The sequence below is a fragment of the Narcine bancroftii genome, chromosome 2 (genome assembly GCF_036971445.1).
Source record: "Narcine bancroftii isolate sNarBan1 chromosome 2, sNarBan1.hap1, whole genome shotgun sequence".
NCBI classification, from domain to species: domain Eukaryota; kingdom Metazoa; phylum Chordata; class Chondrichthyes; order Torpediniformes; family Narcinidae; genus Narcine; species Narcine bancroftii.
The window spans coordinates 348,338,985-348,352,924 of record NC_091470.1 but is presented as its reverse complement, the minus strand read 5'-3'; the positions used below and the strand labels follow the sequence as shown (position 1 = coordinate 348,352,924).

General features: G+C 35.9%; 1 protein-coding gene across 7 annotated transcripts in view; it reads left to right on the top strand.

Annotated features, from left to right (window-relative positions):
* Positions 1–13,940, top strand: part of adgrb1a (adhesion G protein-coupled receptor B1a) — a 651,114-nt gene that overhangs the window by 496,195 nt on the left and 140,979 nt on the right. For all 7 annotated transcript variants that reach the window (XM_069922257.1, XM_069922254.1, XM_069922256.1 and 4 more), the window contains exon 18: positions 9,862–9,965. In XM_069922257.1, coding sequence (XP_069778358.1) covers positions 9,862–9,965 — 104 coding nt within the window. The remainder of the gene's footprint in view (positions 1–9,861; positions 9,966–13,940) is intronic.

The following is a 13,940-nucleotide window of genomic DNA, read 5'->3' as shown; positions in this document are numbered from 1 at the left end:
GGGGAATCATCAAAGTTGAACCCCCAGGTATCTTAAATACGCGTTCCATATTCTTAAAAGCATGTTGTAACAATTTCTGAGGTTGTAAATAATCTTCTCCAGGGGACACAACTGTGCATTTCAGACTTCCAGCAGGTCAGACTCTGATTTTCAAATAATGGCTATGCATTTTCTGGCCGCCTCTAAACGAGTTTAACAAATTTCAGATGATATTTCAACAACCTCATTTTGGGTCTTCTATCTGCTAATTTCCCCAATTAAAAAAAATCTGGAACTTGAGGGTATCGAATTCCAGTAATTTGTTCCAGGAGATTCCCCAAATCTTCTCACAAGGATTTCACCTTGAGGCAAAACCAGGTTGAATGCAAAAAGGTCCTATATTTTGACTGCATCGAAACATAAATTGGATAATTCAGATTTCAATTTATTCAATTTTTGTGGAGTAAGGTACTCCACAAAATACTATATACCAGCCTATACCTTACATTAATTACATTGCTCATACTGTCCCAACATAGGTCAGACCAGTAAAATGGATGAATTTCTATACCTAAATCTGATTCCCATCTCTCTCTTGACTTATCTAGCCCTTGTTTAGGGGCTTCCACCTGAAGGAAGAAATATATTTTTGAGATAAATTTCTTTGTGATCTCCTTTTGAACCAGAGTCTCTATTTCAGTACATTGCAGTAAGGCTAGTGCTGGAGCTAATTTATCCCTTAAATAAGATCTTAACTGAATATAGCAGAAAAAATATGTATTTAAAACTCCAAATTTATTCCTGATTTCTTCAAATGTCATAAGTTGTCTCTGCTCAAAACAATCTTATATATTTGATCCAACTGTGGGAACAATTTTATAGAATATTATTATTAATTGTTAACAGAATTAATTTATTTTGAGCTCAGGGTGTTTTGGGTGAGAGGCCGCCCCAACACAAATTTGACCATTGAGTTGATTCCAAATTGTAATAATATGTTTTAGTAAGGGGGCTTCCTTAGGACCAAATAGTAATTTAGAATTACATTTATGTATAAAATTTTCTCCTATCTTCTCACTAACCTTATGTAGTTTCAGTTTTACCCTAGAATACTTGTCTTCTCCATCAAAGAGGGAGGCGACATATTTCATTTGGGTTGCCCAATAATATTTTTTTTAAAGTCTGGGAGTTTTATTCCTCCTAGTTCATTATTCCAGGCTAATTTATTGATAGAGACTCTGGGAAACTTACCTTTTCACAGAAACTTCCTAATATATTTATTTAAATTCTTAAAGAATTGTTGTGGTACTAAAACAGGTAGGTTTTGAAAAAGATATTGTAATTTAGGTAATGTATTCATTTTTATACAATTGACCCTTCCAATCAAAGCAATTAGAAGATTTATCCATTTATTTAAATAATTCTAAATTTTCTGAAGCAAGGGAAGATAATTCAATTTATATAAGTCTGTAAGTTATTATCTATCCTAATACCAAAACATTTTATCCCATTAAGCAGCCACTTTAATTAAGAGTTTCTTTTACCATCCCACCCATAAGTAGCATAACTCTGCTTTTATTCCAATTAACTTTATAGGCCGAGAAAGTTCCAAAAAATTCCAATTTAGACTGCAGTTTTTGTAATGATCTCACTGGATCTGTCAGATAAAACAGATCTAGTTAACCCTGAAGCCTTTTATGTCTGGATCTTGGCAGATAGATTCCACTAACGGTTAAATAATCAGAACAAAAAGGGCTGGAGATAATGGACAATTTTGTCTTTTAGATCTGGACAATGGGAACATCGATTAGATTTGACCATTTGTGATTACTTCTGCTTTAGGCTATTAATATAGAGCTTTAACCCAATTAATAAATAGCTCTCCTAGTCCAAATTTTCCCAAAATTTTAAAATAATCATCCCATTCTAGTCTGTCGAAAGCTTTCTCCACATCTAGGGCCTGAGCGACAGTCAATTCATCCCTTGTTTGTGCCAAATGAACAATCCTGAGCAGTTTACTAACATTGTCCAGAGACTGCCTATTCTGTACAAACCCCTTCTGATCTACATTTATTAATTTTGTCATACATACTGCCAATCAATTTTCCAGAGCTTTAGCAATGATCTTATAGATCATATTCAATAATGATATAGGCCTATAAGATGATGGTTTTAATGGGTCCCTATATTTTTTGGGAATTATTGTAATAATTGCTACTGAGAGGGAGACCAGAAGAGTATGGGTTTGCCACTGCTTAATCTAGTTCTAGTACCTCCGTAAATAGAGGTATCACTAAATCTTTAAATTCTTTATAAAATTTGGGTGGGAATCCGTCTTCTCCCTTAACTTGCAGGGATAACAATGCTTCCCTATCTCACCTTGATTAAAGGAAGTGTTTAAAGCCCCCCTGTTCTTATAAATTCAAATTTGGAAGGTCCAATTGTGACTGGAAACTTTCTATTTTATTCAAATCCCCTACTGATTGAGATTCATACAAGTTCATATAAAATTGTTTAAAAGCTACATTTATGACCTTTGGCTTAAAGGAGATGCTGCCGCGTTTGACTTAATTGCGTTTATCATTCCCTAGGCTTGCTCTGATTTCATCTGCCAGGAGAGGACCTTGTAGGCCCTTTACCCTAGTTCATAGTATCTTTGCTTAGATTTTGTTATCATTTTTTCCATTGTTATGGGCCCAGAGGACCCCAAAATCCAGCAGCAATAGAAATTCACCAATGGTTACTTAAACAAAAGTTACTTTTAATTTTTTTTAACCATAAATACTGGATCAAACCTTAACATTATAATTAACTTAACTTAACCCCCTCCTAATTCTAAACACACATGTAAGTAATGGTGTGTAAGTTCAGAAAAGTTCTTTGATCTTTATACTGTGCACAGAATTTAACATTTATGAACCTTCACCAGGCTTTGGTGTTTGAAAGGTGAATGGTTACAGAGAGATTTATTGCTCATTGGACACACACACAAACTGATTGCTTCCGATCAGCCACTTCAGTGTCTTGCTGAAGAAACTTACCCCATCAGGGTTTTCCAGATGATAACCTCTTTCTTTCAGGTCATCACAAAGTTCCTTTAGGTTTCCCTTATTTCAAGTGAAACATTATACAGCCAACCATCTCCTCTTCTATAGACCACAAGGGCTTTGAACAAGCTGAACTCAGAACTCATACCCTTTCTTCAAAATGGGGTTTCAAACATGCTTCCAAAGGCAACTGCAGAAAACCAGCAGTCTCTCTTTCTCTGTATCTATCACTTAGAGGAAAACTTGTTTGACCCTCTCTGTTTGAAAAACCACATGACCTTCCTAAAAGAGCACACTCCACCAAAACAGTTCACTGACTCCAAAAATCAATTCAGGAGTGATCTTATCAGTTTCCTGAAATAGGCTCTTCCATTTGCACCTCGTTTTGAAAATCGCCAGCCCAGGAGTCTATTGTTTTTGCAGACTTGTAGGCACCACCTTATGCATAAATCTTGCATTCTAAAATTAGATCTGTTTTGAAGTGTTTGTGACCAAACTAAAAACCTCACAATCTATCTCCTCCAAAAACATATCTATACATAATATAACGTATATTACACAATTCTATACATATTTATGGTACTGTACTTGTGCTTCTCACTCATTAGTCTTCTATGTTTTTACACAGAGGGTCTTTGTTGAAGGTCCTTTTCTAAAATTGTGATCTCCTTTTCCAATTCATCCACCTCCCTTGTATATTCTTTTTTAATCCTAGAGGCATAACTAATAACTTTCCCCCTTAAATATGCCTTAATCGTAACCCAAAGTAAAAATTTGTCCACAGTTGAGTCAGAATTAGTCTCACAGACAATATTAATTTGATTCAAAATTCTTCCTCGTGTGGGAGAACCAAGAATGAAGACACTGTTTTAATATAAGACTGAGATGAGAAGATATTTTTCTCTCTTCCTTAAATCATGATAAAGGCAGAGGTTCGCGGCTTTTTTTTTGAATATTTTATTTTAATTTTGATACCCAGGTAGTTGAAAGATTCCTACAGGGCCGATGAATGCTGTGTTGAGTTTATAGTTCGATTGTCTATTAATATGGCAGTCAAGCCGTTTGGATCCACTCCTAAGTTGCTGGTTCATATCCACCGGGATGATAAATTTTAGTGTACCAAGTATGACCATAAAGTATCTGCTGTTCTAAAGCGAACTGCACCCAACATTTTTTTTTGCGTGGTGTGCACATATTCTAAGCTAGCGATTCTGTTGATAAAAGTCAAAGATTGCACTTGTGTTTCTTTTTTTGGCAGACTTTTCAAAGACCTGTCAGCTTCAAAGCTTTGTGTACAGCTACCCGCAGATGTCTGTGCCCCATTCAATTGCATTATTTAGTATTTATTCCCTCTCCTCCTTCTTCAAACCAAAGTTTTGTCTGCAATGCCCATGACATTTGTCTGTTGAAGTCTTTTTTTTGGAAGGTTTTCTCCTATCTTTCTCATTATTCCTCAACAATCAAGGCTTTAGTTTAAGTAACAAATCCATTCTGTGGGACTTGTCATAAACCTTTTATTTGTATAATGTCAATGGCACTGCCCTTGTTAGCTATCTCCAATACTTTCTTAGAGAATTCAATCTTAGTTAAGTGTAATTTTCCTTCTGGCAAATTTGTGCTGACTTTTTTTTATTACTTTAAGTTTTCCAAAGAACATCATCCCAGGGCAGCATGGTTCACGTAGTGGTTAGCACAATGCAGTTACTGCACCAGTAAGCTGAGTTTGAACTTGCTGCTGCCTGAAAGGAACCCCGTGTCTGCGTGGCTTTCCTCCAGGTGCTCCGGTTTTCTCCCGCTCTTCAAAGATGTGGTGGTGGGGGGGCTTGTCGGTTAATTGGGTGTAACTGGGCAGTCCACACTTATGGGCCAGAATCTCTGTTGCTGTGCCATATGTCTAAATAAAATTAAATAATTGTATCTAAAATTTAGTTTTTGTGTCAGTGAAGCTGCTTGACCTGCAACTATATTTTTATTGTCCCTTCCCTATTTTAAGCTGAGAGATAACGTCTGTACTCCACCGATTTTTGAGGAGTTTATGGGACGACCCACAGTTGCAACCCTTGTTTTTCTCCCCAGAAACTGGGATCCATCATATCTGGGCGAAATATTTTTCAGAGGATTGCCAACTTCTCAAATAACTCTCCCTTTATCAACATTTTTCCCATGTGATGTTATCACTACCTTTTCCTATTGGAGCCTTGGCAAGGACCTCAATATCTCAGCATTTCTAAAATGCAAATATTTTCATATTGATCTCTGGTTGCCCCATCCTTCCTTTAATTATCTTTCATATCTTTACAACATACGTCTGTGCTTTCTTTCACATTAATTTCCAACCAATATGATACTCTTTCTCCATTCTTATTATATTCTTGACCTAATGTGGGCAAATGGGATGGGGGAAAATAATCCAAACGGTCAACGATGATGTTGTGGGCAGAGAGGAATTTATCTGTGCTGTGACTCTATTCCCACTTTTGGATCTCCTCTGTAATATTTATATTAAGCTTGGTTCTGAGCTGTATTATGCACCTTGCATGAAAAGCTGATTTTCATGTGAAGTATAACCAACAAAATGACATCAATAAAATGCATGAGCAGTTTATGTAATTACCAGATAGAACTCGTGTTCACTTTTGTTATACTTTATCTAAATGAGAATCAAGTACATTTAATCTTAGCTAGGGGACTAGCTTTATTTTCTTTTGGAATAACTAGATGCAATCTCAAAATTATTAGCTTTGAAACTATTACTTTGTATCTTACCTTTTGAATTGAAGTAAAATTATAGTCGTGCATAGATATACCATGCAGAATAATGATCACAAAATAAAGTTTATGATGTGTTGCTTCCATTGCAATTACAATGCTAATAATCAAATGGGCTTTCATTGTGAGTCTCAAGGTGTAGTGAATGGTAAATGTGATCTTCACAAAATTGGCTGAAAACATACCATTTATCCAGCTACTCCTTTGAGTGGGCTGTTAAGGAAAATGGCAGTGATATTCTTAGAGTATGCTTTGGGGACCGTCAGGCAGCCTTCCCAACCCAATCAACTCAAAGCAAGATATTCGAAACTTGAGGATTGAAATTTGTGATGGTTTTTCAATATGCAGGAACCTTTGTCTCCATTTTTAATAATGATAACTGATTTGGGAGCAAAGCAAATGGAGCAAGAAGCCAATTCATCTTTAGAAGTTTTAAGGAAAAAAATACACTACCACATGAAATCAAAAATTAGATGTACCAAAAAACAAATTCTCTGTGCTAAATGCTCTCTGCAGCATTCAATGCATCTTCCTCTCCTACCTTTGGTTCAGATACAGAATAAAACTTGACCAGGGATGGGATGACAGGCATTGAATTCTTAGTTATCAATTAACCTTTGTCCTCTTCCTCCTGTTTGCTCTCTTGAAAAAATAGAATGGCTTTTGAAGAATGCTATATTGGTAACTACCATGGATGTGATCAATTTGCATTATGATGTTAGGTTTACTGCGAATCTGCCTGCACCCCTAAATATCACCTCCCAGTGGGTGGCCCGGTTGGCATAGTGGTTAGTGCAATGCCTTTACAGTGGATCAGGTCTGGACCAGGGTTTGAGTCCCATGCTCTCTGTAAGGAATTTGCACGTTCTCCTCGGTCTGTGTGGGTTATCTCTGGGGGCTCCGGTTTCCTCCCACTATTCAAAATGACCCTGGAAAGTAGGTTAATGGGGTGTAAATTGGATCGTGGGCCAAAATGGCCTGTTACCGTGCAGTATGTCTTTAAAAAAAAACCCAAGATATTGTGCATGTGTACAACCCTGCAGATGTCACTCAGCTACTTTTAAATCTTGGGTCTTAGATTACTTGATGAAGGGCTCAAGCCTGAAACGTTAGTTATGGATCTTCATCTTCATTTGACCGGCTGATCTTCTCCAGCATTGCATTTTTAATTTACTGTAGACTTGTGTTTTATTTTTTATTTTAGACAAACTTACATTGTTTTCTTGACATGATTTTCATGTAGCATCAAACGTTTGATAGGTATTTTGCATAAGAATTTATTTTTATGCCACTAAGTGATTTAGACACAAGCATTAGATGTAGGGCAGGTTCTAAATGAAGCTAGGATCAAGAATGGGAGTTACATCAGGGTGCGCAGAAATAGTAATCAGTATCCATTATAAAGTCAATAATTATGTCCTCCTTTTTATATGTCCATTATAATTTCCTCTGCCAAATTTGTCATTGAATTACTATAATTATACAACTCTCATCAAGTTGGTGTAGCAACACCCACATTGAAGGCAGAGGTGCTGATGGGACCAAGGTGGTGGAAAAGGCATAGGGTTCACTGAATTAATTGAGACAGACAGCAAGGTAAATGCTGCTCATTTACACCCAGTTGACCAACAACCCCCAGTACATTTTGAATGGTGAGAGGAAATCGGAGCCCCTGGGAAATCCATGCAGTTATGGGGAGGGCATACAGACCATGTGGGATTTGAACCCCAGTCCTGATTGCTGGGACAGTAATAGTGTGGCATTAACTAGCAAACTAACCGTACCACTAAATTTACTTGTAAGAACTTTATGATGTGAATATTGACAGTAAGGACCAAGAGATGGAAGGCTTTTTATTTGGGCAATGGATGCCACAGGCATTTTAGGCACTTCATCTACTATCAGATTGTCACTTCCATTTTGATGAATCATTATTTAGTAATTATCACATAGCTACATGTACAATTTCTGAACTGCCCATTGATACTATGAATATGCTCACAAGAATATACAGATTTCTGTTAGATTTTCCCTTCCTGCTTATGAAGAATTGATTTATCCCACCAATATTTCCAAATGACTCCAAATACGAGTGGAATTTTGGCATGATGGGAACTTGCCTCCATTCAGAGTAGTTTCACCTTTGCTTTGATTCTTAAAAGTCTTCGGATGTGGCTAATTAAGCATCAAGGCTACACTGAAGGGAAGCAAAAGAAAAGATTGATCCTTGGTTTGGTGTTAAATAGCTTTACCTCAATTGATTAAGATCTCAGCTAGAGTTAACCAGAATCCCCCTGATGAGAAGGACAAGTAGTTAGCTGAAGTCCCTCAGTCTAATTCAGCTGATGATAGAAAATGCACTTGCATGGATATTAGAAGCAGGCACACAGACGTTGTGATAATACATTTGACAGTTGAGCACCACAGAGACACTAACAAGACTGAAAGGCGATGTCATTGTGACTCACTGCCTTGAGGCAAAGCCTTCAAATTGCGGAAAAAAAAACAAGAGTTTGGTTTCACATGAGAGATTGCAGATGCTGGAATCTGCAGCAAAAATCGTCCTGGAACTCAATGGGTTGAGCTGCATCATGGGAGAAAAGTAATTTTCCACATTTCAGGTCGGAACCCTTCATCGAGAATTCAGTTTGTTGTATAACTTCCAGCAAGAATCGCGAATGACTTTCAATGCTTCCTTTGTGTTTCAGGAACCACCCCTCTCCAAAAACACCACTAGAGTGCAAAATATTATCTTTAAAGTAACCTGTGGTTACCTGTAGAGAAGGCAGAGAGGACTTTGGATATCAGGCAAGGTTGTAAAGGATGGACTTGTTTTCCTTGGAGGGAAGGAGGCTGAGAATGAATTGAAAGTGATGTATAAATTTATGGCAGGAATTACGATCGGGAAATGTGATTGGCAATGTGAAAAAGTAGGAAAATTTTGGAAAGATACAAAAATTTTTTTGGGATGAGTTATGAGGATGCAAGTTTTGAAAGATCTCAAAATATTTTTATTAGGAGATATTTTTTTATTTGAAGTTAGATATTTATCAGAAGAAGTTTCTAAGTGTAGCAATAGCAAAGAAATCTATAGCTGTAACGTGAAAATTAGACAATAATGCTGGGGTTCAATAAATGGCAAATGGAATTACTAAATTGTATACCATTAGAGAAAATAGCATATAATTTATGGAATTAACCAGAAAAATTTGATAAGATTTGGAAACCTTATATGTATTTTATTGCTATGACTTCATCTACAGCATCCGCCACTCCCGCTCCAACTCACCTTAGTTGATGCAAGGTTCAAGATCATTATGTAAATCTAAAATTTAATTAATCAATGAAAACTAGATGATTATCAGGCAGGCTTTCTTTTCTTCTATCTTTCCTACTGTTTTGAGGAGGGATGGGGAGAAAATATGAAAATATGTATTTTTGCATTATTTTTTTATTATTCTCTATGATATGGACAAATACCGTACTTGTAGTGATGCCAATAAAAATAAAATTTACCAAAAAAAGAATTACATTAGGGTAGATCTATTTTTAACCCTCATAGTAGGAGAAATTGAAAAGGTGCTGATATAAGGTGAGCAGAAGGAGTCTTATACAGAGAATGTTTGATATTTGGAAAGTGCAGCCAGACAAGGTAGTGGAATCCAATACGCTTGCCATGTTTAAAAAAACATTTATTCTGAACACTTAAATAGTCTGGAGAAAAATGCAGTCCTAATGCAAGTAAATGGGATTCAACCTGATGGGATAAACATCAGCGTGGATGTGATCTGTTAAATGATCTGTTCCGATACTGCACCACTCCATGACCCTTTATTCTGGGTAAGTGTCACAAAAGATTCTTTGCAACACCCACCTTGATGGACAAATTATGACATCAACCATTACATTTTAAACAGAAATTATTATCCCAAATAAATCATGAGAGAGTTGCATTTGGGAAAATAATTTTGTTTTGATTTAAAACATGATCGTGCTTAATCATTGTCTGACTGTTTCACTGATGGCCATGATATCTAACTATGTCCTTTCTCTGGCTTTCTTCTAGAACATGGACAAGGTGATCCTACCTTCAGTCACCCTCATCGTTGGTTGTGGAGTTTCCTCATTGACTCTCCTATTGTTAATAATAATTTATGTATCTGTCTGGAGGTAAAGATAAATGCTTTTTAATTATTTAAATAAATAGTGATATGTTGGCTGATGTGCATTTCCAGGTCCTGTAATAATTTTCACTTCCTTAAGAAGTGATCTGTTTTCTTATTGTCTAAAAAATTTATCAGTCTCAGTCCTGAATATCCACAAATTCCTCGGGTCATGACATTTCTCCCAGTTTTGACTCTAAGACCTTTATCTTAAGGCCATGATTCCCAGTATAGATTATCTAACCTCAAAATTCTTACCACACCGAAGTGGTGAGGCCCCCTTAAGCCCCCCCACCTTTCAGAATGTCATTAAGATTGACTCATATGTCTCAGTTCCAGTGAATACATGCTATCTTCTCTAGTCTCCTGTTCAAGAAACTTAGGATTAAAGTTGACAAATCCATGCCAAGCAAACATCAAAGCGAGTTTTTTTAAATCACCCTAACAGCTATTTATTGCCTTCTGCAACATGATTGAGAGGTGGAAAATAAGCCAACCAGTCCTGATGCCTAGTTCCAAAGATTTTCCTTATTGTAGATACTATTCTCTTACTAAGAGAATTGAGTGGAAACTTGACATATTGTTCCTGTGTTTGGAAGTTGATACACTTTTTTCCCAAAAGTTAAACAGATAAATTTGATATTTATTTTGCTTCTCTTGGTATTAAAATTAGAAAATAAAGGAGTCATAATTCTATATTATTCTTTCCCTCTGGGAACATGTTGAAATTAATTTGGGGTGAAAATAATCACCCTTTGGCAGTACAGATAGTCGTCGACTTGCGATATTCTAACTTGCAATATTCTATGAATATAATATTCAACAGTTTATTCCTTTCTCATAATATATCCCAGTAACAATTTGGATAGAAAATAGATGAAATTACAATTGATGATTTCTGACCTTTCTTTCCCCTTTCTGACAAAGTGGATTTGCTTGGACTATTTCTGATGTCTTTTTCCCCTTTCAGAATTTCTCTATATGCAATCATTTTTGTTATTTTAGTGGATGATTCTTGAAAGAATGTCCCTAAAGCTCTTCTGAACAAGGCACAGGGAATGTGAAGAACAGGGATGGCCAAACCTCAGTTTCGTGATGGTCATGTTCACGGCTGGAGTGTTAACATCGGGCTCCCGGCAGAAACTGGGGTATTAAATCCAGAGCAAATCTGTACGAGAGAAGAGAAAAGGGTATACCAATCATAAACTAGCGTTAAAATACTTTATGCTATTCTCAAGACAATTTCCATGCAAAATTTGTGGTTAATACACGTCAGTTTGTATTTGTGTGACGCTTAATGTTACAACATGTACTCAGGTGTTTCACAAGGAGGCAGAAGCAGTGACGTTGGTATTGTTTCGACTTACAATGTGAGTCTCGGAACGAAACCGCATCGTAAGTCAGGTTCTACCTGTAAAGGTTGTCTTTTAAATCATTTTAGTCATTCTAAGCCCTGATGTGGAGTTCCACTATGGATCTAAGTTGATAGTCTTAGTTTGGTGGCTAGTGTTATCGATGGGTGTTGTTCTACATTGATGTTTAAAAAAAAGTGCATGGAGTTAGGATAGAGAAAGTTTTATTTTGGATTTGGCCTAACTTACCTAGATTGGCTTCATATCAATGCTAATTTCCTAAAATAAATTGGGTCTCCAGATGAGCAAAAAAATGATGACATTGTCTTGAAACAAACATTGTCCCCTTTCACGCAGTCACAGTGTGGGAATATTGTGCCTTTATTGCACCACACCTCTGTAAAAAAAAATGATATAGGCATGGAATGGTGGGGGGGGGTGGGGGTCATTGCAGTCCCGCCTTTAAGCCGGCAGCAGAGATAGTCACAGATGTTTGTGTAAAAAGGGATGTGAACTGGGATTCATTAGAAGTGTCCTGTACTTATGACTGGTCCTGCCTCACAGCCCCTCCCCCTCGGGGCCTGTATATAACCCTGGTTTCCTGCCTAAACCCTGAACTGCTCTGAAACCTGTTCATGAACCCTTCCTTTGTTGTAAGCTAATAAAATGCATTAGTTCTCCCTCCAGGCTACAGCCTGGGACCACGATGGGAAAGGATGTATATGTGGAATGTATTTGACCGCATATAAGATCCCCCCCCCTTCATTTCAGCAGGGAATATTATGAATTTTTTTTGATTGTGTATTTATGGGTAAGCATTTAAATCTAGGAAAACAGGAAAAATCTTTTTAAGTATAATACTGCTGTCCTGCTCTCTCCCGGTGGCAAGCAAAGCTGGCTTAATGATGGGTATTTTTTTTACAGAAGTATTACAAGATCTCTGTGTAAAAAGGGCTATTGGTAGAACAACTGAGATTGAGGGAATCTCCTTTTGTTATAATATCAGATTTTGATTGCGATTACAGATCTTTCTTTTTAAATTATTTTTATTGAGTTTAATATATTTTTCCAACATACAAAGTCAGCTAAATAGTAACAAGCAATAAGTCAAATCATATACATATCACATATTAAACGTAATATAAATCAAAAGCATATCCATAATTGTTACTTGTTTCTTTAAGATATAAAATTCTATGAATATAATATTCAACAGCTTATTCCTTTCTCGTAATATATCCCAGTAACAATTTGGATAGAAAATAGATAAGACAAAATTAACAATACTCATCTAACCTCTCCCTCTAAACAAGGTTAGTTTGTAGAGATGTGAAGATATGGATCAAACAGCAACCTTCAGACACCAGACAGAGTCTCCGGAGCATCCAGACACCTTGTGTCTCCAATTATGATAGTAATCTATGAATGGACCCCACATCTTGTCAAATTGAAACTTAATATCTTTAATGTTGTATCTAATTTTCTCCAAGCTTAAACAGGATTTAACATGATTGTAACCACTGAGCATGAGTAGGTGAAGAGACATATTTCCATTTCATTAAAATTGCTTGTCTGGTTTTCAACGAGGTAAAAGCTAAAATTCTCTCTTAGGTTGAAGTCGATAATGTATCCTTGGAAAAAAAACAAGCAAAGCAATTAGAAGGAATGGTTCTAATTTTGTCTTTAAAATTATTGATAATGGTTGAAATATATCTTTCCAATTTTTTTCTAAATTGAGGCATTCCCAAAACAGTTGAATCAATGTAGCTTCAAATATTTTAAATTTATTGTATTATGGATCAACATCCACATAAAAATGAGATAATTTGACTTTGGACATGTGTATCCTAAGCACTACCTTAAATTGTAGCAAATAATGTCAAGCACAAAATGAGGAGTCATTAATCAAATTAAGAGTGGAAAACCAATCTTGGTTTGAAAATAATATATTTAAATCATGTCCCAATCATTATTAATTACAGCCATTGAGGCAGTTTTTAAATCTATTATTATAAATAATTGATATTAATCCATGCTGGGAGAACTGCAAAGCAAAAAGTAAATAAGGAATATTTTTTTCAGAAATTTGAGGAGAATCAGAAAGCTTAGACTGAACAAAATTCCTAACTTGTATTTATCTTAAAAATGACTCTTTGGAAGTTTAAATTTGGCTTTCAATTGTTCAAAAGATGCAAAGTTCTGAATCAAAAGATCTTTGTAGCCTTTGATACATAATCGATACCATTCCTTAAAAACTGAATCTAACAAAAAAGGTGGGAAAAGATGATTATCTATAATAGAATTGGCAAGAGAAAAACTATTATAGGCAAAAAAAAATCCTAAATTGTGTCCATATTCTCAATCTATTATTGGAATATATGTAAATTTAGATTAAGAAAGGGGTAAGAACCTAAAGTTGCCAACGTAGATGAGTTTTAGAGAAATTCAATCCCAGTTTTACCCAAGAAGGGTGGTTTACTTGTTTATAAAAATATACCTTTAAAAGTAGATTCTGTGTATTAACTGCCCAGTAGTAAAATCTAAGATTTTGAAGTTACAATCTCTATTCCATTTAGTCTTTTGAAGATGTGCTTTATTTATGTGAGGTTGTTTTCCTTGCATATATGCAA